General features: G+C 51.4%; 1 protein-coding gene across 1 annotated transcript in view; it reads right to left on the bottom strand.

Annotated features, from left to right (window-relative positions):
* The window catches only part of uif (sushi, von Willebrand factor type A, EGF and pentraxin domain-containing protein uif), a 142,239-nt gene that overhangs the window by 69,452 nt on the left and 47,945 nt on the right, over positions 1 to 24,842 (bottom strand). Inside the window, exons 3-4 of the mRNA XM_077649246.1 lie at positions 14,067 to 14,148; positions 2,116 to 2,222 (exon numbers count right to left, since the gene is read on the bottom strand). Of these exons, the coding sequence (XP_077505372.1) occupies positions 2,116 to 2,222; positions 14,067 to 14,148 (189 nt within the window). The remainder of the gene's footprint in view (positions 1 to 2,115; positions 2,223 to 14,066; positions 14,149 to 24,842) is intronic.

Genomic DNA, 24,842 nt, shown 5'->3' with positions numbered 1-24,842 from the left:
AATCAATTGCTGTTGCGTTCCGTTTTGCATTTCCAGTCAGTGAAACAATAAGAAGCCTGGCTTTTCGTTCCATGAAATTCCTGCCGACTTAGGACTTCGGGAAAAACGGCTCAAGGTAATTCGAAGAAAAAACTGGCAGCCAAGCACAACATCAAATTATTCTTCAGTTTGTAGCTTTTATTTCCAGCCAAGGAAATGCTACTGTAGACAGTTTGACTGCCCATCAAGACAGGGGTGGACTCTTTTACCCGACGTCAGCGCTCCTAAGAGTGTTACATGGCCACAAGAAGTTCGTCGATATCATGCTCAAAGACCGAACGCATCTTCAAAGGCCACTGGACACATGCTTGCTCTACAGTGTGAATAAAATCGCGGGTTTGCCTGTACTGATCTGTGGGAACAAGGATTGCGGCATATTATATGCAAGAAGTTCATCAAACCGTTGCTAACAAACCATGAACTTGACATAACAGACAAGAACGCAGTTGCGAAGATGTACAACAAGAAACCTCTTTACCCAAAAATTCTTGAAACTGCAGTAAGAAATCGATCGAATTCCGCCGTCTTCATCGCACCGACGCATGCCATTTTTCCTTGTAAGTGCGCACGTGTCTGTGCCTTCAAGCGCAGTTTTTTTTTAATATTCATACGTCGCTCGCCATGCCTGATACTCCCCTTGTTCCAGTTGCCATTTCATCAACGCACGCACTGCTTGTCATTTGGAGAAATCCGGTCAGTCAGGCCTGCACGTGTTACTCCCGACGTCACTGTGCGCGTGTGCATCACACAGGAACCTAGTGAGCTGTGTTTCTAGCGAAAAGAATAGAGAAGAGGGGCATGGGTTTATTTGAAGTTTGTCAACGTTATTCAAGGGGGTACCGTTCGGCGAAAGCTCGATCGTCGGAAAAATAACCAGAAACTGCGCAGGCTGGGCCTTCCGAGATCTGCTTCACCCGATCGAAACATCTCTCGTAATACTCCACAGCAAGATTGTAACAGACGCGCGCTTCGCAAAGTTCTGAGAACATTATAGATATGAGGGATTGCCCCCTGCGGGCCAGCGGCTCCCCAGGCAAGTTACCGCGACGTCTCCGGCTTCCATCCATTGAGCGCCATATGCAGTCCTCCTGCCACGGGTCACGTACCTGGCTATAGTTGAGAGCTTAGGTAATTCCGGGCTTCCCGCTGTCCTTATTCTATCTCACGGATTATTTTCCCTTTTTTTTTTGTCCGAAGTAGTTGATTTCTTGCCATTGGCAACAGTACAATATTATATACAACCATGCATCATGCAGTGTAAGTACTTATGTTGCGGCATTTCTAGCCACTTCAAGCACTTGCTGCAATATGGATGTTTCGAACATGTTCATTTTGTTGTAAACCGCGTCCAAACGTTACTGGTTATGCAGCAAACAAAAGGTCCTTACGGCATGATAGAACGGGGTGCACAGCACGCTTTTAGATTTCGAAATTGAAACTGATGATCCTCTTTCAGTAATATGTGGAAGTCAGCTTAGACTTTTTAAGCATTTGCTGCACGCTGAGACATCCCAAAACATGTTTTTTGTCGTTAGCGAGCTAAAATTTGTTGCTTAAATCCCGAAAAAAGGGTGAAACAGCATGGTCTAGCGCCGCGCATCACAGTCTCCCAGTCATTGAAACTGAAATTAAGGGTCATCTTTTAGCGCCGCCTAGCGGCCAGTCTGCGCAATGTCGAGGCAATCTCGGGGCCCATTGAAATCGAGGAGACGCTTCAGCTAGGCATGTTCAGGAGGCATTGATACAATCAAAGGGGCCCAGTTGGGGCTGACAATCGCGGCAGGCTTTTTAAGTGCGCGAGTTCGACGTGACCTTAGCGGTGGTACGAATTATCCGTCCATTCGAATTAATCGAATTAATTTGAATAAAAATGCGTTGCTCGATCCTTTTCATCTGAGACAAAGTAGTTCACGAAGGATTCATTCTGAAAAGTTCTAAATTATTACCAGTAATTTTTTTGGTGTTGCAGGGAAACGATGTTTCGAACTAACAAATAACTGTGCTCATTTAAAATTTGTTATGCCGATAATTTAATGATAATTATAATGATGATTACGATTTCGATTCGTGACTTACCTATCCAGTATGCACTCTGAGGCACATCCTTGAGACCAGTAGTTGCAAGGCTTCTTGTGAAATTGTTTTGATTGTAATTTAATATTAATGCTAACTGGCTGCCGTACCTGCAAAAACAGAACAGAAAACAAGCACATGGCATCAATAATGAGCAGCAAAAAATGCATAAGTTGGTGCAAAAGTCAGGGGGGTTTTGTTACTGACATCATGACCTTACTTTGAATGCACGCATAAACACTTGCAGAAAGACAAAACAGAGACACTATTGGGGGGGGTCGGGTACAACTCAAGAACCAAGCGGCTTTTCCCCGTCAAAGGACCCCCCTTCCAGCCAGTGGCGTCGGCCGACTCTCATGAGCCTGCTAATGTAACAATGAAGGGGAAAGGGGATAGTCCCCTCCATGCATTGTCACGCTAGCAGGTTCATGAGAATGGGCCGACGCCATTGGCTGGAGGGGGTCCCTTGTCGGACAAAAGCCGCTTGGTTCTTGAGCTGTATCCGACTATAGGCTGGCCAACAGCAGATTTTTCTGAAAATGCGAAGACACAAATGCCTATGAGTGCAAAGGGCAATTATTTCCTGTTATGCTGGAGTTGAACCTCCCCGTGTTGAGGGTACATCAAGAACAGGTAGCGGCAATATGAAAGGGAGCGCGTCGCGAAGTGCTGCCGCCGACAGTCGGCGAGAACGGGCGGCACCGGATAAAGTGACTTTTAGCACCAGGCGTAGTACGTGCGGAAAGAGCAGCTGCCCGTGTTTGCTGCGCAAAGAGCCTTTGTCGCCGATTCTCGCCGAGCCTCAGCGGCAGCGCTTCGCGAAGCGCGGAGGCCACGTGCTCCCATGTTCCCTTTCATATTGACACTACCTGTACGTACTGCCATGTTCCTTATAACATGAGCTAACATGTGTCAAGCGCGCACAAAGGGGCACTGTAAAGGCGTGCTCTCTGCGTTCCGAGTTGCTTTCAATAGGGAGTTTTAGAATAGCGGTACCCCATTGTGTGGGGATAAGGAAATAGCGTGGCATCAGTGCGCATGCGCAGAACAATAAGACCCCTCGGGTTATTGTCCTGCGCTCTGGCACCCCGGTACTCCCCTAATCGATAGGGTACCACTGTTCTAAAACACCCGAATTTTACGATGCGGGTCGACTTATCCGGCATAAAATGTTGCTGACACTCCAAATGCACCTCAGCAGATGGACTGGCAGTAGAAACATGCAGAACTGAGGCATAATTTCAAAAATGAACATTGTTGCGAAAAGCTCGAACGAAACGACGGAACTAAAACGACACAGATCTATTTCTCGGACCCGCATCACAACACGAGGAACATCGCAGAAACGACGTCTGTCGTTTCTCCGACATGTCGTATAGCGGTGCGACACGTGCCACAGCAAACGCCGAGTTTGGGCGCACTGCATGGTGCAAGGAATGACAGCGCATAGCAGTGACAGCAAATTTTATGTGGCACACTATCGGAAGAGGGGGGGGGGGGGGGGCGACAAAGGAAATGCGAAATGGGCAATTCAAGGTGCGAAATCAACAAGCGAAGGAGCACGAGTACACAAACGAAGCTCGCTATACCACTTAGGAAGAGAGGTCACCGCACTTTCGAAGTGATAGCTAACCGTGCAAGTACCCGATTCTTGTTTTATTCCGCTGTTCGCGTTCGACCTGTCCCGTCCTCGTTCTATTTGTCCTCGATAGTGCGTTGCCGGGAAGCGTTAAGCTCTGGCGAAAGTAAAAAACACGCCAGTGTAGAAGCTGGGGCGAGTTGGTGGCAGGTCATTCTTAGCAAGTCGGCGCAGTAAGAGACTTATACATGGGCCCTGCGACGCCTATGTCTCCTCCTGCGTCCTTGTCTTGTCTGCGCTGTTTTACCAATGATCAAAACATAGACGAGTATAATAGAGAGAGACGGGCTAGTTGGTGACTATTAGTAGAGTGCATCTTGAAACCACGCAAAAAAAAGACAAGGGACGAGGAAGAAACCAACAGGACAGAGCGCTCTGTCCTGTTGGTTTCTTCCTCGTCCTTTGCCTTTTTTTGCGCGGTTTCAAAATGCACTCTACTAATAGACGAGTAGCCGGATCCGAATCACAGTCTCATTTCCTCTACGTGAAAATAAGGAGGATGCACATAGGGTCGACGTGCGCTTCAAGGAAAATCAGCCGCGAAATTAACGTCGTTCGGATAAATATGCTCTTGCACATGCAGAAAAAAATAAGAAAACTGAAATAGTGCTGTTCCAACGCTTACGAGTAAGATATAACACGTGGTTACAGCCCGAGAGACGGAACAAAGAAGGAAGGACACAACACAGCGCTGTGATCATGCAATACAGAAGCCAACTCGCCCGACAAGTTGTTTTGTCGAAGACGTAACGAACGCCATTTTGGTTACATTGAGAACGAGCAAGGTATACGCGTACAATTGTCGAGCCGTCGCGCGCGATGGCTCCGAGGCCAGTGCGCATGCGCAAGAGGGGTCCGGTAAACCGGTATACATCTCCGGTAGTACGTCTCCGGTATGCTAAAAACGTTTAGACTAATAGAGAGATTTAGTATACCGGAGACGTACTACCGGAGACGTATACCAGTTTACCGGACCCCTCTTGCGCATGCGCAGTGGCTCCCCCTCACCGGACCCCTCTTGCGCACGCGCAGTGGCTCCCCCTCACCGGACCCCTCTTGCGCACGCGCAGTGGCTCCCCCTCACGCCAACAATGCCACTGCGCATGCGCAAGAGGGGTCCGGTAAACCGGTATACGCTTCCCGGTAGTACGTATCCGGTATGCTAAAAACGTCTAATATCTCCAACGATCACCGGAAGGGTGCTCCGACTGCTTCCCTCAGCATCTGAAGCACTTATCGGCGACATAGAAAACGGCGTGCTACTGCTTAATTTTCTGACACCTCCGCAGGTCACATAACGTATCGCTTAAATGCTACCCAGAATGGTCGCTCACAATCGGGAGGTATAACTCGCAGCGTGGTTGGGCGACTGGAAGAGTGCGATGCCTCTTCAGTGCGTGGTCGACGAGGTGATGGTGCGGTGGGGCTCAGTTGTTATCTTTAGGTGGCCTTTTGCGCGGCTCTCTTGAAAAAGAAGGGACGCGCGAAACCGTTGCGGAGTGCCGGCTATCGCAAATACCGTATAGTTTGCGGTGGCTCATAGAACGCAGGACATTCCAGTGTCGTTGGCGTTGTTTTCTCCCCTCCTTTTCTGCGTTTGCAGCCGGATTTGCACCTCGCGATGGGCGTGATTTTTTTTTAATTGGTTTTTGGGGAAAGGAAATGGCGCAGTATCTGTCTCATATGTCGTTGGACACCTGAACCGCGCCGTAAGGGAAGGGATAAAGGAGGGAGTGAAAGAAGCAAGGAAGAAGAGGGGCCGCAGTGGAGGGATCCGGAATAATTTCGACCACCTGGGGATCTTTAACGTGCACTGACATCGCACAGCACACGGGCGCCTTAGCGTTTTTCCTCCATAAAAACGCAGCCGCCGCGGTCGGGTTCGAACCCGGCGTGATTCGCGCAGTGGGTGAACTTAGAAACTTTGTGTTTTCAAGAAACCCATCTACCTGCCCCTTCTCTACCATAGATCGTAGTTGGTGTTTTATGAGACAGCACATATTCACGCGGTTTCGGCGGCAACGCCAGGTTTACACGCGAATCTATAGCATGCGTGCTCAGAACTTCGTCACTTCGCTCGTAGCCAGTGACACCCATTTTAGGGCAACTTGCAATGTGGAGAAGCCAACTACACAAACCGTGAATGGCCTCCACTGGGTTTTCTGTTTCGCAACAGCCCCTTCGATCCGGAGTTCCCGGGTTCGAACCCGACCGCGGCGGCTGCGCTTTTATGGAGGAGAAACGCTAAGGCGCCCGTGTGCTGTGCGATGTCAGCGCACGTTAAAGATCCCCAGGTGGTCGAAATTATTCCGGAGCCCTCCACTACGGCACCTCTTTCTTCCTTTCTTCTTTCACTCCCTCCCTTATCCCTTCCCTTACGGCGCGGTTCGGGTGTCCAACGATATATGAGACAGATACTGCGCCATTTCCTTTCCCCCAAAACCAATTAATAATAATAATAATAATAATTGGTTTTGGGGGAAAGGAAATGGCGCAGTATCTGTCTCATATATCGTTGGACACCTGAACCGCGCCGTTAGGGAAGGGTTAAGGAGGGAGTGAAAGAAGAAAGGAAGAGAGAGGTGCCGTAGTGGAGGGCTCCGGAATAATTTCGACCACCTGGGGATCTTTAACGTGCACTGACATCGCACAGCACACGGGCGCCTTAGCGTTTTTCCTCCATAAAAACGCAGCCGCCGCGGTCGGGTTCGAACCCGGGAACTCCGGATCAGTAGCCGAGCGCCCGAACCACTGAGCCACCGCGGCGGGCTTATTAACAGCCCCTTCCTACTCATGCAGCCAAATGCACTGTCAAAGTCAACTACCTTTTGGACCTCCCCTCGTATGTACAAACCTTTAGGTTTCACCTTAAGGCGAAACAAAAATAACAGGAAAGGAAATCTGGGCGTGTAACGCGGCAGCTTGAAACATGGCGTGGAAAAGTTATTAACAGCCCCTTCCTACTTTTGCACGCCATGTTTCAAGCTGCCGCGTTACACGCCCAGATTTCGTTTCCTGTTATTTTTGTTTCGCCTTAAGGTGAAACCTTAAGGTTTGTACATACGAGGGGAGGTCCAAAAGGTAGTTGACTATGACAGTGCATTTTGGTGCATGAATTTCTTGTCTTGTTAAGCTTTAGAGTGATGTTTCTGTGTCGTATTATAGGTATAATTTATTCACAGTGCTTTCCCAGCTAAGCACGCTGACTATAAATGTAAACAAAAGTAGAGCTTGTGCAAGCACAACCGTGAAGTTCTCGAACGAGCAAAAACGAACAGTCATGCTGCACCACTTTCACTGTGGTCTCAATCCCACCAGTGACCTGTTGAGCTTAAACAGCATCTAGGGAATGAATATCCACCAAGGGCCATTGTTTCTTAGTGGTTTCAGTGATTCCAAAGCGTACACTTCGACAGCGCAAATGAGGAAAGCAGTGGACGCCCTCGATCACCAGTCGGCTGCGGATACTTTAAATATTCCAGAAACGTCAGGCTTAAGCATCCAACGTGAAAAACTTCTCCAACTTGAGAAACAAGATGGCAAACTCCAAGCATCCATCATGGATCCTGGGGCTACATACGGATCCAAAATAGATGCTGTGGCAGCCTATTGCGGAAGCTGCTTTCCAGATGTTGCTCCTTGTGACATCTGCGAGCCCCTGCTGTGTGAAAGACTGTATATTGGCAGAAACGGGACCATTTCCGCCGAGAACAGTGAATTACAAAAGTTAGAAAAGTATGGTTTCTAAGCACGTTGTAAAAAATAAATATACCGCACGAAGAACTGGCTTGAGCCAACATGTCGAGAAATTTTGGATGCAGAGACTTTCATTCAGCGCAGTTCAAACTTCTCTTTCATTATTTTATCAACTAAAGTCAAAGAACCTTTGTACCTTTCAGCGTGTCGTGATGAAGGATTTGAAAGTCAGCCGAATAACGAAGCAAATTTTTCCAAACGCCTATATCATATGAGTGACGCGATTGTGCAGTAAAATTTCGCTAGTCTGTGCTCCAGCTGCCGTCATTTCGTATCGCTGGCGTTCATTGAGGTGCTCAGGAAATTTATCATCCCTTCCATCCCACTATACCGCAGAAACTATAACGCAGCGGCGCTCCGGAGCTTCGCCCCGCTAGGCACAGCACGCTGCGCGGTTCCAGCCACTCGCGACTGGTAGCGACGCGGCAACGGCGGACAGCGCCCGTTTCGTGAATGTTGCGAGTACGCAACGAACGCAAGGTTTCGTTTCCCAGCGCGCCTTCCGGTTTCGTGCACGGTGGCCTGGAGTCGTCGGTGCCCGTGCTTGTCTGGCCGCGTCTCACGACGCCCAGTCGGCGGCGGGCGCACTTCCTACTCGACAACCTGTTTTCGCAGCGCGGCGACGGCGTCTCTGCCGCTGACCTCGCGCACTCGTCGCCGCGTCAGAGGGCCTCGCAAAGACCTGCGGGTTCACCTCGGCGCCGATTAAAAAGCCTAGACAGCTGGCTTAAAGTCTGCATCGTATGGCAAGCGCATTTGGCATCAATTTTTGCACATAGAAGTGGAACACCGGAACGTCTCTAAAAAGACGACACTTCCCTACACTGCGAAACATCCCTTTACCGCGTCACACCGATATGGAAGTGCGTAGACGTCTTGGCTCTATTCGCGCTGACACTGGTGAGACTCCCCCAGATCCCCTATGCCTGTCTTTGGCAGCTGTCGACGTCGCCAAAACGATCGTGTGTAGGGTTTGTGAAGTTGTCGTCTGTGCGCCTCGCCACACGATCATTACAGAGGCCACTGTGGAGTGAACAGCATGCACCACCTTCGCGGCGGCATAAGGCACGTGCTAGGCAGCAATTCATGTCGCTATTCGAGAAACAGGAGGGTCTGCGCGAACCGAAGAAGATAGCGCGCCCGCCCTGTCCATCCATGTCTTCGATTTGAACTGCTTCCCTTGCTTCGCAATAACGCTCATTTCGCGATGAATTCGATGAGTGACGTGGACAGCGGCCACCACAGCAGTATCACGATGTCGCGCGACCGCTAAGTAGTCCTAGGCGCGCCGCAACGTCAACGCCGGCTGCAAAATACCGCACACTTCACAGTTATTTCCGCAGTGATTGCACGGCTCATGCTGTCGTCATAAAGCTCACACGTTCGCGTAGGTCAACCCATAGTTTCCTTTTTTTGGTTGTTTTACTTTTTTACTGTGCGATTTTCCTCGACTGGCTCAACGACGACATCGGGCTCGTGTAGTAGTGCACGGCAGCGCCTACACGTATAAGTGCATCTTTAATTCAGGCACGCCTTCATGCTAAAAGAACGCGGTGTGAACTTGTAAGGCCGTCCAAAGTGCATTCCGTGGTGCGGCGGTGCGACGACGCTCTTGCACAAGGCGCGCAGTTGCCCACATCGGCGCGGTTGTGGGCCTCTTAAAGGCCTTTTCGCATGACACGATTGCTTTCGACGGGGAACCGCCCCTGGCCACCAGGGTGTCGCGTGGAGGCGCATTGGCGACGGTGCGTGTATGTACGTACGTACAAGGTTGCCCAGCTCGCAGATCGGCGCGATGCCGGCAGATCGTGAGGCCGAAAGACGAGAGGGGAAAGCGGCTGGCAGTAATGGCTTCGGCTGGCCAGGCTGTCCGCGGTACGCAATTTCGGGCAGTGCTGGGTCGCGCAAACGCGTCTTTTTCCTCCCGTCTCGCTCCTTTCCTTGCGTTTAGCTGTCGTGCTTAGAGGGGGGGAAAGAAAATAAAGAAAAAAATGGAAGAAGCAAATGATTCGCCAGAAAAGCGCTAAATCATCTCTTCGTGCGCGCCGACGCCAAACGATGCGCCCACAAACAGTCGTAACGCTTCAAGGGGTGTGACGCTGATCCGCTACTTGCTTTTCTATTTTTTTAACGTTCTCTCTGCTTTTGGGGGCACGACGTGGAGATGAAGGCGTTGTTTAAAAATAGACTGTCACAACGACACGACTTTGTAGCATTATGCGAAAACTCACATAATTTCTCGAATTAATGGCCATTTTCAAAAGCCGCATCAACGCATGGAAAGTAGTTAGATCGGAGATAAATACTGCAGTTTTTGCGCGGTTCTCATCAATCTCAAAGCGCGTGTATCTTGAGAACAGAAAAAAAAAAACAGTTGAACCTCGTTATAACGAAGTCGGAGGGTTCCCGCGATTTATTCATTATATCCGTTGCTTCGTTATAGCGGTGCACGACCTTAGTTGGTTGCAGTTGTATGCCAATATACGTAGCTGTCTGTGTGACGCTGCCGCGACCTACTTCCTCCCTCTGTAGGGGTACGGGAAAACACCACCGAACAACGCGAAAACATGCTCAGCACACTGGGCAAACCCGCCGCGGTGGCTCAGTGGTTAGGGCGCTCGACTACTGATCCGGAGTTCCCGGGTTCGAACCCGACCGCGGCGGCTGCGTTTTTATGGAGGAAAAACGCTAAGGCGCCCGTGTGCTATGCAATGTCAGTGCAAGTTAAAGATCCCCAGGTGGTCGAAATTATTCCGGAGCCCTCCACTACGGCACCTCTTCTTCCTTTCTTCTTTCACTCCCTCCCTTATCCCTTCCCTTACGGCGCGGTTCAGGTGTCCAACGATATATGAGACAGATACTGCGCCATTTCCTTTCCCCCCAAAATCAATCATCATTGGAGCTCCACTACAACCCGCTATAGAAAATTTTTACTTCCTAAGAACGAGATGCGAGATACATGGGCTTTCATGGCATGCAGCTTCCACGAGGAATGGCTATTCCTTCGTTATATCCATTTTTTTCGTTAGAAACCGTTTCGTTATAGCGAGTGTTGATTGTATATACGAACAGCGGATACAGTCTGCAATGATACCGTCACGACGGAGCAGAATCGGAGTATAATCGGCGCTGGTCCACACCACGGGAAACTGAAGTGGGCGAAAGAAAGGTGGGCGACTGCCAATAGTGAGCATGCACGGTGCAAAGTACACGGTTGCCCAAAATGAAAGGGAACACGCGAGCGCATGTCTCGCTCCCCGCGACGCCGACTGCCGACGTCCAATAACAATGGCGCGCAAGCGCAATCAGCGCTAATTTCAGTGCGTCGTCTGCTACACTGCCGTCTAGCCTCGTGATCGCGTATTCTGTATGGAAAGGGCATCAATGTTTGGCTACGCACAACATGCGTGGACGCTACCCTGGATGTCGCGCGAAGGACAGCAGCTAATCACGTGCGCACCGGGGTAGCAGAAAAGACGAAATTTTGAGCCTGCCCCGAGAATGTGGGTAGGAGTGAGCTCTACGCAGTTCCGCGTCATCCTTCAGCGAGATGACGTGGCGCACAGTGTGCGTGTACTGTATTCCAGTAATGTCACAACACGATTTCCCTGTCAACGAAGCCTTTGTTCCACGATCTGGCAATGCGCTGTCCGGCGGAGTCCGCGCATGCGTCGTTCCGTTCATCCCTCCCATCGCTCCTCGTTAAATGTGTTGTCTCGGGCTGCCCCCATAACGCACCTGACCGTTGAACAAGAGCATAGAAACGCGACTGAAGCGAGCGACTGCGGCGACTGTTGAACAGCAAGCCCCCGCTACACGATCGGGATTGCGCCGTGGCGGCGCGCGCATGGATTAAGCGCGCATATCGGAGAATCCCGCCGGGGAAGGAGCTGTCCGCGGGCGCATTTCTGACCCAGATACCGGGCGGCGTGAGGTCACCGGCGCCGTAGCCCTTTGGCGCGTCCGCCGCCGGCATGCGGCCCGGGGAGCGTCTCGACCCGCTCGCGGGGTAAACAGGTTCCGCGGCAACGCCGAGTATAAGGGTGGGGGGCGCTTATCTCCTTCCCTCCACCCGTTGAACCGCTCGACGTCGGCGCTCGCGGAATCGCGCTCGGTTCTCCGTCGGCTGGGCGGGCCCGTGCACGGATGGATGAGCCGCGCGCGCGGCGTAGACCCGTTGTGAGCGCTGCTCGCGGTGTCACACGTCAGCAGCGAGTTCACGCTTCAAATCGGTGCCATCACAAAGAAAGTATAAGGTACTGAGAAACGACGCATGCTTTTTACCTCCATGTTGTTCGAACTAGGTGCGTGTGCTCTAAAGATCGTGAAACCCGTGTCTCAAGTCTGTGTGACGCTGCCGCGACCTACTTCCTCCCTCTGTAGGGGTACGCGAAAGCACCACCGAACAACGCGAAAACATGCTCAGCACACTGGGCAAACCCGCCGCGGTGGCTCAGTGGTTAGGGCGCTCGACTACTGACCCGGAGTTCCCGGGTTCGAGCCCGACCGCGGCGGCTGCGTTTTTGTGGAGGAAAAACGCTAAGCCGCCCGTGTGCTGTGCGATGTCAGTGCACGTTAAAGATCCCCAGGTGGTCGAAATTATTCCGGAGCCCTCCACTACGGCACCTCTTTCTTCCTTTCTTCTTTCACTCCCTCCTTTACCCTTCCCTTACGGCGCGGTTCAGGTGTCCAACGATATATGAGACAGATACTGCGCCATTTCCTTTCCCCCAAAACCAATTATTATTATTATTATTATTATCACTGGGCAAATGCCTCCTCTTCGCTTGCCTGCCATTCAGCACCGTGGCCAGATTCTACCAGCAGTAACCGAAATGTGTGGACCCTGGATGCTGATCGGGGATTGTAAAATCATGAAAATGTAGAGAGATTTGGGCGCATCAAGCATTCGCGACATAACGCACACTGGGCACAGTCAAATTTTTCGGGATTGTTGCCCGTTCCGAATTAAAAGCGCGACCGCTCGAGGGAAATATTAAATTTTGGGCCGGTAGTTTGCAAAGATGCTGTCGTTTACCTTGAGAATTTTATGGGCAGCTAAAGAGTGTTTCTTTTTTCTGCGCGTCGACCATGGCTGTATAGGAGGGGAGGCGTCGCGACTTGCTCTAGTTGTAGTTCAGCAATACTGCGAAACGGTTTCAAACTCAGTATTGGCCTGCTCAGATTCGGCCCATGCACCGTGCGAAGACTGGTAACAACTATGGCATTGCGCGAACATTCGACGCTGTCAAATACTGAATGTTGCGTTCGATTCGGCTTCGAAACGAATAGCCCTTCTGCTCGCTTGCTAACTGCCGAAGCCGCGCCACTGGCCGCTCGGACTGCTTTATCAGACTCACACCCCTTTCACTAGCCCCATGCGCGCAGAACATCCAGCAACAGAGTGAAGGACATTATGCCGAACTCGGTTCAAAACGACATAAACATAACGTACGACGTAGCGTGAAACCCTGCATATAACCGGACTGCGAGGTCTAGCTGAATGCAACTGTGCTTACGGAAACTGCCAGCTTAGAAATTTCGAATCTCTAGAAGTTATAAGGCAAACCAGGCAAGCAAACTTTTTCAGGATTACTCAGGGGCTTCATCAGAGCGGTCATAATAACTGTGCTGCAGCTAAGCGAGATCATGATACGTTGGTATGGTCCGTGCGCTACGTTCGCTGTGCGTAAGCGTTCTCTGTCATGGCGGTTGTGCAAGCAAGACGCGATAGAAGATCGGCCGTTAGCTTCTAACCGCAGTCGTGAAGTGATGCCTTCCGGCACTCAACGAAAGGTCAGTAAGGTGATAAAAGCAAGATCACATACTACTGCAAAAGAAAGAACGAGCGGAAGAAAGAAATGGGCAAGAAATAGTGTGGAATTCCTCGACCCCGTTACTTTGCTCCATGAGAAGCAGCTGACGCTTTCTGAGGTGCACGAGGATAGGGAAATTGCTCCGTCTTCCCATTTCGGCCCACAGTATATGCATAATACAATGCAGTCGTCTTCCTGTTCGCGGTCAATAATTGGAGACCGAAACTCAAGCACCGCACGGAGTTGCAGTCGTTCGCCCGCCACACGTTTCGTTCGCGGTATTTAAATATTATACATTTCAGCATGTGGGTACCCTGAAAACAATGATAAGGCAGTTTGTTTTTTTTTTTTTACTGCGCCTGATCTTCACCACACCGCCGAGAACTTTACAGTTTAGCGAACTGGCGCTGATATCATTTACCTTTTTCATGGAAGCTGTGCGTACAGCCGCACCGATGAAACGAACGGTAGCTGCATTCTTTTTCGATAAGGTTTCCTGCAATGGTCGCCGCAGTTTCTTAATGCGAAAAAAAAAAGAACGAAAGCTATTCCTGCTTCAACGCGGCGGCAGGAAAGTTCCCATGCCCCGGAACACCTTCGGAGGCGGCGGTATTCGAATAGGTTCCCGCTGCTGACTGGGCCCCGCCATTTATAGCGTCAACAGCATCGCTGAATGGCCGACCTTTTCACCATCCGCGTCCGAGCGACAGCACGAATGTTCTCAGCGGCCAGGGACGACTCACCTGCGGCAGACTTCCTCTGCTCTCCTCCACGAATGCTGATTACTGAAGAATTTGTAGCAGTAGACGCCGTCTTGTGACCAGCCTGCGAGAGAGAAAAAGGGAAGATCAGGCGTCGGAAGTCAGTGACCGGGAAACAGGGGCCAACAACAACAAAAATGCAGCAGTTCCGCATACAAAGTGGCACGAAACCACGTTCGTTACTCACGCTGTTATCATGATCACGCATGGAAGAAGTGGTGTTAGTGTTAAAGAGTCGCACTAAATGTTCGATCCCGGCCGCGGCGGTCTCATTTCGATGGAGGCGAAATTCTAGAGGCCCGTGTACTGCGCGATGTCAGTGCACGTTAAAGAACCCCGGGTGGTCGAAATTTCCGGATCCCTTCACTATGGCATCCCTCATAGCCTGAGTCGCTTTGGGACGCTAAACCCCCGCAAACCATAAACAAACAATATTGCACTCAAGTTTTTCATAGTTTCTCAAACTGTGAAAAATGCAATGAATTACCCTTGAGTGTGCTACTGATTACTTTCGTAGTTTTTTTTTTTCTTCTTGCGAAGAAACACACCGGAGCCGAAGACCGCGTGCCGGAGAGCAGATAATAGAGCATATAGTCGATCCTCGATAATTCGAACCCGACACAGTCTTTTTTCGAGTTATGCGGACGCTGCAGTAGCGAGGGTTAATATGCGTATAAACGCAAATCAACTCCTTCCGAACAGTGAGGGGTAACCTTAGATCAAATGCAATCACACAAAGACGTCGGTCACAGGCGGCATGCTTTCTGAAAACGTCACTGCAGGAGTCCGGAATATGACAGCGCACCATTGGGCGCAAACTGCAACACGCTACTGCTTGCCTAATATTTCGTCGTTGAGCGAGGCATAGAAACACGAGGGCCTCAAGAAACGTTTACATACAAGAGGCAGGAAATCGAAATCAAAACGCCTTTGTCGCTGGCCCAGAAGTGATAAATGCATCTCCGTTCACGTGTATTTAAGTGCCAGTGCAAAGACGCGTAGTACCATCGCTTGTCACAGTCTCAGGGAGGCCTGCCAGCGGTTCTTGTCGAGCGTGATGCTCTGGCTCCTGGGAAGCCGTTTTGAGCTGGTAGACCTCGCCGAACAGGCTGACAGAGGGGCTGATAACACGGCAAACGCGGTGTCGTACCTGCAGGCCCGGTATAGTTCTGATCTGAGTGCAGCGACTAGCCAGACCGAAGGTACGGTCTCGTTCAAGCGTTGAAACCTTATTAACGCCAACAAGATAACTGGTTAGTGGTGTCACGAGGAACCCTTCAGGCGCATGCGCTTATTGTAAGCATATAAGCTGCTTTAAAGGGGCTCTGAAACGCCTTCCGAGGAGAGCACATTAACTCACTCAATCACTGCACTGTGTTGCCATGAAAACCAGAGCTAAATAATACTCTTCTACACGCTGCAGACGACCCACAATCGCGCGTCAAAGTTGGCGAGCCCTTCCCGGCGACTTTTTCATGCTCGCACCCTCCTCCGTCCCCTGCATCTGCGTAGACAAAGTGAGAGGTGGCCATTGGTTAGATTCTTGCAGACGTCAGGCAGCTACCGTGGCCACGGCCAATAAGCCGCTTAGCTCCGGCGGGTCGGGAAGCTCCGCTCCCAGAGGGGGGGTCGGCGAAGGAGCGCCTACCTACCAGCGTGCAAAAAGTGACGAGAGGAGAGGGAAAGGCGCGAAGAGGCTGAAATTCAAATTTTAACTACAGATAACTCAGCTTCTACAAAGCGCATCTAAAAAATCCTTGCTGGACACTATTCGTGAAGCGGCGTGCTTCAATATCCCAGGCATGCCGCAACTTTATTAGAGCCCCCTTCACAGCCCCTTTAATACAACATCATTAAGGGTCCCGTGTCGCAGAAAAGTTGGTGTCGTTGGCCGTGAGCGAAAAATCACGATGGAAGCAAAGAATTAACCAAATTCAGGAACACGTGAAAGAATTTTGGCGTTGGCGCCAAATTTCTCAGGGAGGTCTCTGTAACCAAAGGAAAGTAACTGGGCTGACACGATAATTGCGTTAATTTGGGTGGGAATCGACCCCTGGACCTTCGGATTGAGAGACAGGCACGTTACCCACTACAGGCCCCGAAGACTCGTTGGTTCAAGCTGAATAACGGTGCACCTAGTCAAATGCGTCGTGGTCTTAGTGAACTGTCTTGGAGACATGTACTGATGCGTACCTGAGTAATTATGAGTATGCTAATTAGGAATTAGGTCGATGTGCAAGTGTTGAGCGGGCGATCGGAGAACAGGACCCGGTGACTCTTTCGCACTCTACTCGTCCCCCAAGCCTCCCCAAAAATTTTTTCCTGACCAGAAAAAGAATTTTGGAGTAATTCTATTGCTTCGTTCTCCTGACTAATTGTAATGCGGTGCAAACATTTTGGAATGCTGCAGCTTTTACTGCAATTTAATTAGTTACCAAAGAAAAGAGCCAACAATGCATTCACCTTTAAAAATAATTTCGCCTCGTATGCTTTGTATAAACCGCCCGTGCGATGAAATGACACAGTGACCCAAATAAAAAAAAACACACACACACACGCATGTGGAATTTGACCTTTGCTACACTATAGGTATACGTAAAGTGAAGCGTGAACACAGGTGTGAGGGAAGTTATAGCGCAGATAAGGAGCTCTATCAGAACTGCAGTTCAACTCGGGAAAAGCCTGGCGTTAGTAATCGTTTCAACCTTTCCGGTTACATGGTTCATGCCGCTGAGTACCCGGGACCCAACGCGCACATACTTCAGCGTGGCGCTACTCCTTCTCGGGGCTATTGGTGGAGATTTTGGAGTATACTTGAAAGCGTGAGCAAAAAAAAATTCAGTTTTCGCCTGCTTTTTCTGTCGCGTTGCGCAAAAAGCGGCACAGCGCATTTGAAAATGTATTTCCTTCTTAATTTTCTTTCGGCGGCAACGCGCAAAATTTGCTTCGATACGACAATCTCAACCGTCAGAAACTAATAAAAAAATCAGAAATGGAGTTGACCCGTGGCAACATGCCCGCTTGCCAACGCACTCACTGGTTGAAATTAAATGGCGCACTTGCGACAAGATAGCCCGTCACGCGGGATCTTATAACGATTCATTCAAGCCATTCGGCGAAAAGGTGACGCTTTTCGAGAAAGACGCCTTTTCCTTCGACGCCCGCGTTAGGAGTTCAGGCACGGTGCCGGAGGAGAAGCCGAGAGAGTAAAGGAAAGCGGTCTCATTTTACAGAAATCCTGGAATGTCACGTCACTCGGCCTTTTTAAAATCACGCGCATTGACGTCACTCCAGGGGAGCATTGTGCGGGCTCGAGGCACTTGCAAGGAGTGGAGAGGGGGTACCGCGGCAATAACCCGGCGATATCCGTGGAGGACTCTCATTGTCATGCTTGCACGGTGCGAGAAAAAAAAGGTATTTTGCTGAAGATAAAAACAAAAAGCCAACGGCCCCGCCGCGGTGGCTCAGTGGTTAGGGCGCTCGACTACTGATCCGGAGTTCCCGGGTTCGAACCCGACCGCGGCGGCTGAGTTTTTATGGAGGAAAAACGCTAAGGCGCCCGTGTGCTGTGCGATGTCAGTGCACGTTAAAGATCCCCAGGTGGTCGAAATTATTCCGGAGCCCTCCACTACGGCAACTTTCTCCTTTCACTCCCTCCTTTATCCCTTCCTTTACGGCGCGGTTCAGGTGTGCAACGATATATGAGACAGATACTGCGCCATTTCCTTTCCCCCAAAAAACCAATTAAAAGCCAACGTAGCAACTCACGTAGAGTGACCATATACGCATCTTCGAATAAATAAGCCCCGCCGCGGTGGCTCAGTGGTTAGGGCGCTCGACTACTGATCCGGAGTACCCGGGTTCGAACCCGACCGCGGCTGCTGCGTTTTTATGGAGGAAAAACGCTAAGGCGCCCGTGTGCTGTGCGATGTCAGTGCACGTTAAAGATCCCCAGGTGGTCGAAATTATTCCGGAGCCCTCCACTACGGACCTATTTGTTCCTCTCTTCTTTCACTCCCTCCTTTATCCCTTCCCTTAAGGCGCGGTTCAGGTGTCCAACGATATATGAGACAGATACTACGCCATTTCCTTTCCACCAAAAACCAATTAATATAATAATAATAATAAATAAAAAACGCGCGCCTAGTTACGACGATGCTCGAAAGCCGCTTACAAGCATGCAAGCAAGGGGGTAAAGCGCAGAAAGGAGGCTGTGCCAAACCTCTTTGGTGTAATTATTCTACTGGCATGGTCGCCCGCAGGAGGCTGGCCAGCACAATTTGTTCTATGGCCGAATGTTTTCACAAATGGAAGTGACGACGATGATGATGATGCATTTTTATGGCGCAAGGGCATCTGTGGCCAAACAGTGCCAAACGCAAGGTGTTCAGTTCCTTCGTCTACTCGAGGTGGGTTCAAAGACCCATTTCCCAAGTATTTCACCCTAAAGAAGCCGAGCACCAGGTCAATGGGAAGCTTGTACCCGCTGTAGTAAAGGAAAATCGCAGTAGATGTATCACCTCTGGGTGGACAATCGAACCGCGTCGCGAGGGAAGGGATCAAGGAGAGAGGGTGAAGGGCTCCGGATTAATTCCGACTAAGTCCTATAACGTGCGCCGACATCGCACAGCGCGCGAGTATCGTTTGCATTTCACCGCCATGGAAATGCGGCAGCAGGAGCCGGTATTTGATCTCGCACCATCGTGCTCAGCAGCTGAACGCTGCAACCATCGAGCCACCGGGGCAGGTGCGAACGACGACAGTAATAATAATTAATAATTGGTTTTGGGGGAAAGGAAATGGCGCAGTATCTGTCTCATATATCGTTGGACACCTGAACCGCGCCGTAAGGGAAGGGATAAGGGAGGGAGTGAAAGAAGAAAGGAAGGGAGAGGTGCCGTAGTGGAGAGCTCCGGAATAATTTCGACCACCTGGGGATCTTTAACGTGCACTGACATCGCACAGCACACGGGCGCCTTGGCGTTTTTCCTCCATAAAAACGCAGCCGCCGCGGTCGGGTTCGAACCGGGGAACTCCGGATCAGTAACGACGACAGCCGTCGAGGTTTCTGCCGTTCTTCGGGCGAGCGTCGACCATGCGGGACAGCGCCGCGTGGGGCCGCCCTCGCGCGTTCTTGAACGCCAAGCCGTGGTCGCGCTCAGCGCGGCGCCAAACGGCGCATTTGAAATGCCGTGCGCTGGGTGGAAGCACGCCCTTAACGCCTCCCGCGGGGACCTGTGTTGTCCGCAACCCGCTTTCCTGCCTCCGCTTTTCATGCCCGTGTCCTTGCAGTGCGGCCAACCTTGGCTCCCAGGGAAAAGGAAAAAAGAAAAAAAAAGCAGCCGGCAATCAGGCAACGGGTAGCATTGGAACAGAGGCGTTTCTCGCAGCCGCCGTCCTCGGCTTCGTTACGTTTTCTTCATCCTTTGTAAGCCCCGACATTCGTCATGGCTGCCGCCGGGTAAAGTCTTGAGCGCGCGTGCCACAATCTGACCGCCTTTCTGGCGTCAACCGCGAGGGCGTTCCACTCCGCTGCTGACGGTCTCTGCCGAATTCACACCACTCGCCATCGCTTTGGCGGAATGCGTGTCTCTCGCTAAGGCTCCGTGAACGCGCAAATATACAAACTGCCGGTGCTTTTTTTTTCCTCGCATGTCCCTCTCAATTAGTCCGCATTACAACCCCTGCGTGCGCGGTTGTCACCACGCACGCACTCCAAGGCCCCTTTGCCACACTGCGCAGTGTTCGTATACCCTGCAACTAACGGAGTGGACGTAGACAGCAGTCGCAGGTGAAGGTATACCGAATCCATCTAATTAATTATTGTCCAGTGTGTGCTGAATTTCCCTTGCCGATCGATGTCGCTTCAAACTGTGTTCCCCCCGAATTAATGTAACGTTCGATGCCTCCGTGATTGTCTTGAGCCGTATAGCGTTTTACGGAACCGGAAAAATCAACCAACAGAGTCATAGTTTATTGCGAACAGTGTTATGCACATCTGACAACGAAACGACAAAGAATGTGGACGCGCTACTTTGTATGGAGATTTATATTCTAAAGAACAAAATTCGAAGCAGTTGTGGGCATAGTCCTGCCGACTCGCGCACGCAAGTAGCACTGGCTGTGCGGCAGCCAGACAAGAGGGGAAAGTGGCGAGGTTCATGGCGTGGGGGAAAATGCAAACGGCCAAGCAAACCCAATCTCCGCTGGCCGCACGGGAAAATTGCGTTTTCCGCCGTTCTTGGCGAGCATTAAACGAGCCGCACACGCCGGAATTCCTTTGGCGCTGTGGTGGGCGTAAAAATCTCGCATCCCGTTTTAATGCGGTGGTCATCAAGAATCCGCTTCCTCCTTCTCCCTGCCGCGCAGCTTCCTCCTGCAAGGGTGGACACAGCAGCGGCAAGGTGTACCACCGCAGAAAGATGAGCCGCGCTGCAGCGTCCGGAGCCGGGCAAGAATGCAGTTCTGCCCAAGGTCAACCTGCGTGTCGTCCAGCCGTGTGTCCGCGGGCTAGCCTTGGACTAACGGTGCCTTCTCCGGCCCCGAGGGGAGGGCCTGGTGTGCGCCGCTCTTGCTCGCGGCCGGCCGGCGATTATCTTTTATAGCGATGCTCTCACGCAGCGTCCTTGTCCGCCGCACAGCTCGGCGCAGCCCCCGCGGAAGATTGGCTCGCTCGCTCGTCCTGTGCCGATTTGCTCCTTGTTTTGTGGCCACGAAGGTTCTTGTCGAGCGACGTGCGCGGTTGAGTGCGATGCTATCCTACGGAAACGCGCCAGCCATCTTAGCCGGTTTTTCGTTGTCTCGGTGGTGACTTCATTGGAGTTGGAAGGCCCTTCGGAAGATTCCTGCTGCGCCTGTGGCCACTGTCATTACGAATTCCTCGCGCATTCGCTGCTGTCGCATTCCTCGGCAACGCTCGACTGTTTGTGCAGATACGTCCCGTGCGGCACTCTATACAAGGGCGTCGCTAAAATAAGCGGTCAGTTATAGACATACAGTCAACGCTGAGCGTCGTGGCGAGCTAATTTTGCTTAGGTGACCGCTGACTTAACGAACATTAACGATGTTTCGTTGGCAGAGATGGTGGCAGGGGAAAGACAGTTTTCGCGACCTGTGTTCCGTATCCAAGGGAAAGTACAGTGCCGTTGTCAGTGTTGGAGCAGTTTTCTTGCTCGCGAATAATATGAACGGCTCGGAACAAAGAAATAGGGTTGATGCAGTGTTTACCGTTCGGCTATTTGTACAGCTGACAGGGACTGTCGCTGTGTATGAGAACATGGTCGGTTTTCAGCAAGGCTCACAGCACTGCCGCGACGAGCCGTGTGCGTCATCTTTCTCCGAAGGAGCCCTTTGTTCTCAAGCGAGGCGGCGGTGGATCCTTTTCTCTACGCGGCAGTCTTTCAGTCAGCTGCTGGCAGCGACGCAAAGCATACCACTGGCGCGGCCCCGGTGTTATCAGCGAAGCTGGAGAAAGCACGCTATCCGCGATCCAGCCGCCTTCAGGATCACGGCTTCGCTTTATCCTTACATCTAGCCAGCAGCGCGTCGTGGAGTATAGCAGGACTTCAGAATAAGGTTGAAGCAGCGCTCCCCGCTCTCACGCACGCAGGTGCGTATTCGTTAGCGTGCTATTTGCACTTGCTATTGTGCATGCTGAACAAAGGCCGGTGAGCGCTGGTATCTCGCGGTCCTATTGGCGTCGGCGCCTCTGTGACATTGGGTTGGCCAACTATGAGGACGAGCTCGGGAGTTTAGCTCTTCCCGCCTAATTGGCGCTTTTTAAAATTGATTCCACGAACCCGAGGAAGGCGAGGGCAAAGAGGGCCTTCTTGTGTTTCTCGAAGAAAAGGGCAAGTCGGAAAGCGAGCAGAGAAACCTTGCGTGCGCGGGTTGGCCGGCGGCGTATAAAGGCGTATTTTTTCCTTTCAAACGCTGGGCCATGCTAACGAGAGATTTCTAACGGGGAATGTTTTGGGGGGCTGTTCGCAGAGAGTAGATAGATGTGACGCGAGGGAGAAGGCTGGCTGAGTACTTAAACGAACAGTCCTGATACCCCCAACCCAAATGCGCTATATATGACGCTATATATGGAGAAAAAAAAATGGTGTGCCTCTGCTCTTTGCTGTGACATTCATTAGAGCTAGCAAATAATGGAGAGAAAATTTTACTAGGAAATCGTTTTGTGCTACGGCAGTGTGACTTCGGACTATTTTGGTACTATGCGAAAAATCAAAACTGCTGAGGGGAAATTGGAAACATCAGACACAGAACCACTGCGATGACGACATGCAGAGAAGAGAGAGAGAGAATAAATTCCATTGCTTTTTTTAGCCCCCTGTCATCGACCATTTGTCGAGCTTCTTATGATAAATAGAAAAAGGATCGATCGAGCTTCTTTTCTGATCTTCGTCATTTTTTTTTTTCATTTTTTTGCGCAGTTCGTACCATGAACTGGTTGAAGAGGCTTGGCTGTCGCCTCTATTCGTCGATTTGCGCTCAAGCACGTTTGAGCCCACCTTCGCTGGCGTAGGAAGGATGTCGACAAGAATGACGTCTCGCGTAAACCTTTGCACGCGCCCTACCAGCCACTTCTCGGCGATCGTCTTCACTGTACTACCGAAATACAGAAGCTTGACAGTTGACCCCTGTTCGAAAGCGAAACCTTCAAGCAGTGGCCTCACAAGACAAACACGAAGAAGGCGACGGAAGCACATCTGCGGTGCCAAGGGCGTGAGTGAAAGTGCATGTGGCTGAGACACTCACTGTCGTGCATATGTCACGCGCTTCTTTTGCGTCTTCTCCCCCTTGACTGTCGACCCTCGTTTTTGTAAGGTAGGCCGGCGCTTGCCTCCGTAGTGAACGCCATGGCTATTATAAGCGCATGCCAGTGCGCATGAGGCGATCGAGTGGCAGCGCCTGCGCTCTTCCATGTTTCTGAAACAGCCCCAGGTGAGCAGGCGTTTTCTCTGCTATGAAGGTAATGCGAACTTGCATGTACTCGAAAGCCGTCAGAATCGCTTACGGCATTTGCAGAAACATTTGTTTCGTCGTTAGGGTAGCAGCAAGCGTCGATGTTGCTGCTAGCCTATAAAGAAAAAAATTTGCCCTTCAGCGAAAACCTTCCGTTGTTGTTGAGTAACGCGAGCCTGGCGGCTACGATCGCTCCTTATCTGTGTCATTTCATTCAGTTCGATTACGCTAGAGAGAGTGCAACGGGCGACCACTTAAATCTCGAGCGTTATCGCGTGTGAACTGAGTTTACCAGCAGAGCGGGGAAAAGAAGATATTGAGAGAGAAGTAAGGAAAGACAAAAAAAAAAACAAACAGCCGATACACGATCAGTGGATAGTTTGAATGCGTTAGCATTTCCTTTTGTTGCTTATTCTGTTTAGCTCCGCCTTAAGAGTATGACACGATAGTGTTAATGGTTCAGTTCCCGCATATGTGGAATTGATCATTCCCTACATTACATTCATAGATCGCTGGAGGTCCTCATACCACTCCTGGTGCGGTGGTGCAACGGTTCCGGCCGGTAGCTGTTTCAAACACAGCCACCAGACTTAGGTTGCTCTTCCCGAGTAATCTCTCGCGACCAACCATTAATTTAACTGCCACGATGGGCAGGTTGTGATGACGTCACAAGGTTCGCACCGCGTCACGCGTGATGGCGGTCGCCATTTCCGCTTGCGCAGACCCTTCTAATGCTGACTCATTAAAGGGGCTGTGAAGGGGGCTCTAATAAAGTTGCGGCATGCCTGGGATATTGAAGCACGCCGCTTCACGAATAGTGTCCAGCAAAGATTTTTTTCAATGCGCTTTGTAGAAGCTGAGTTATCTGTAGTTAAAATTTGAATTTCAGCGTCTTCACGCCTTTCCCTCTCCTCTCGTCACTTTTTGCACGCTGGAAGGTAGGCGCTCCTTCGCCGACCCCCCTCTGGGAGCGGAGCTTCCCGACCCGCCGGAGATAAGCGGCTTATTGGCCGCGGCAGCTGCCTGACGTCTGCAAGAATCTAACCAATGGCCACCTCTCACCTTGTCTACGCAGATGCGGGGGACGGAGGAGGGTGCGAGCGTGAAAAAGTCGCCGGGAAGGGCTCGCCAACTTTGACGCGTGATTGTGGGTCGTCTGCTGCGTGTAGAAGAGTGTTATTTGGCTCTGGGTTTCATGGCAACACAGTGCAGTGATTGAGTGAGTTAATGTGCTCTACTCGGAAGGCGTTTGAGAGCCCCTTTAACAGCAAAACTCTCTGGAAGGAAACGCGAGGAAGGGCTCCATTGCACACAACTCGCTCTTCCTCGTGTTCTGAACGTGGCGCTGGGCACTTGAGCCATGCAGTGCCACATGCCACCCTGCCCCTTCCACCGGGGTGTGCGGGACGCCTCGAGTCCGGGCAGCTGCTGGGGATGCGCGCAGCGCTCGCTCCCTCGGCCGAGGAGGTGGCAGCGCGTGCTTTCTTTCAGCCCGGCAGCAGCAGCAGCAGTCAGCGGCCTGCCGTTGTTCCTCCTCCCTCCGTCGTCGTAGCGCGCGCCCTGTGCCGCTTCCTCGAGCGATAAGCGCGCGCACCGACCAACACAATGATCCATTTCAGTGGCGCTACGACCGTGTGTGTGTGTTCCACATTCCCTCGTGGCAGCCTCGCCGCCTGACGCGTGCTGTTGTGCCTCGCATGTGTCCGGCAGCAGTCCGGCCAGTCGTCCGAGCGACCGCCCCGCTGGTTCAGTCGACTGGCCGCCGCTGCTCAATCGCCGTGCCCCTGT

The sequence above is a fragment of the Amblyomma americanum genome, chromosome 1 (genome assembly GCF_052857255.1).
Source record: "Amblyomma americanum isolate KBUSLIRL-KWMA chromosome 1, ASM5285725v1, whole genome shotgun sequence".
Taxonomy (NCBI): domain Eukaryota; kingdom Metazoa; phylum Arthropoda; class Arachnida; order Ixodida; family Ixodidae; genus Amblyomma; species Amblyomma americanum.
This window is presented reverse-complemented; position numbering and strand designations above follow the sequence as displayed.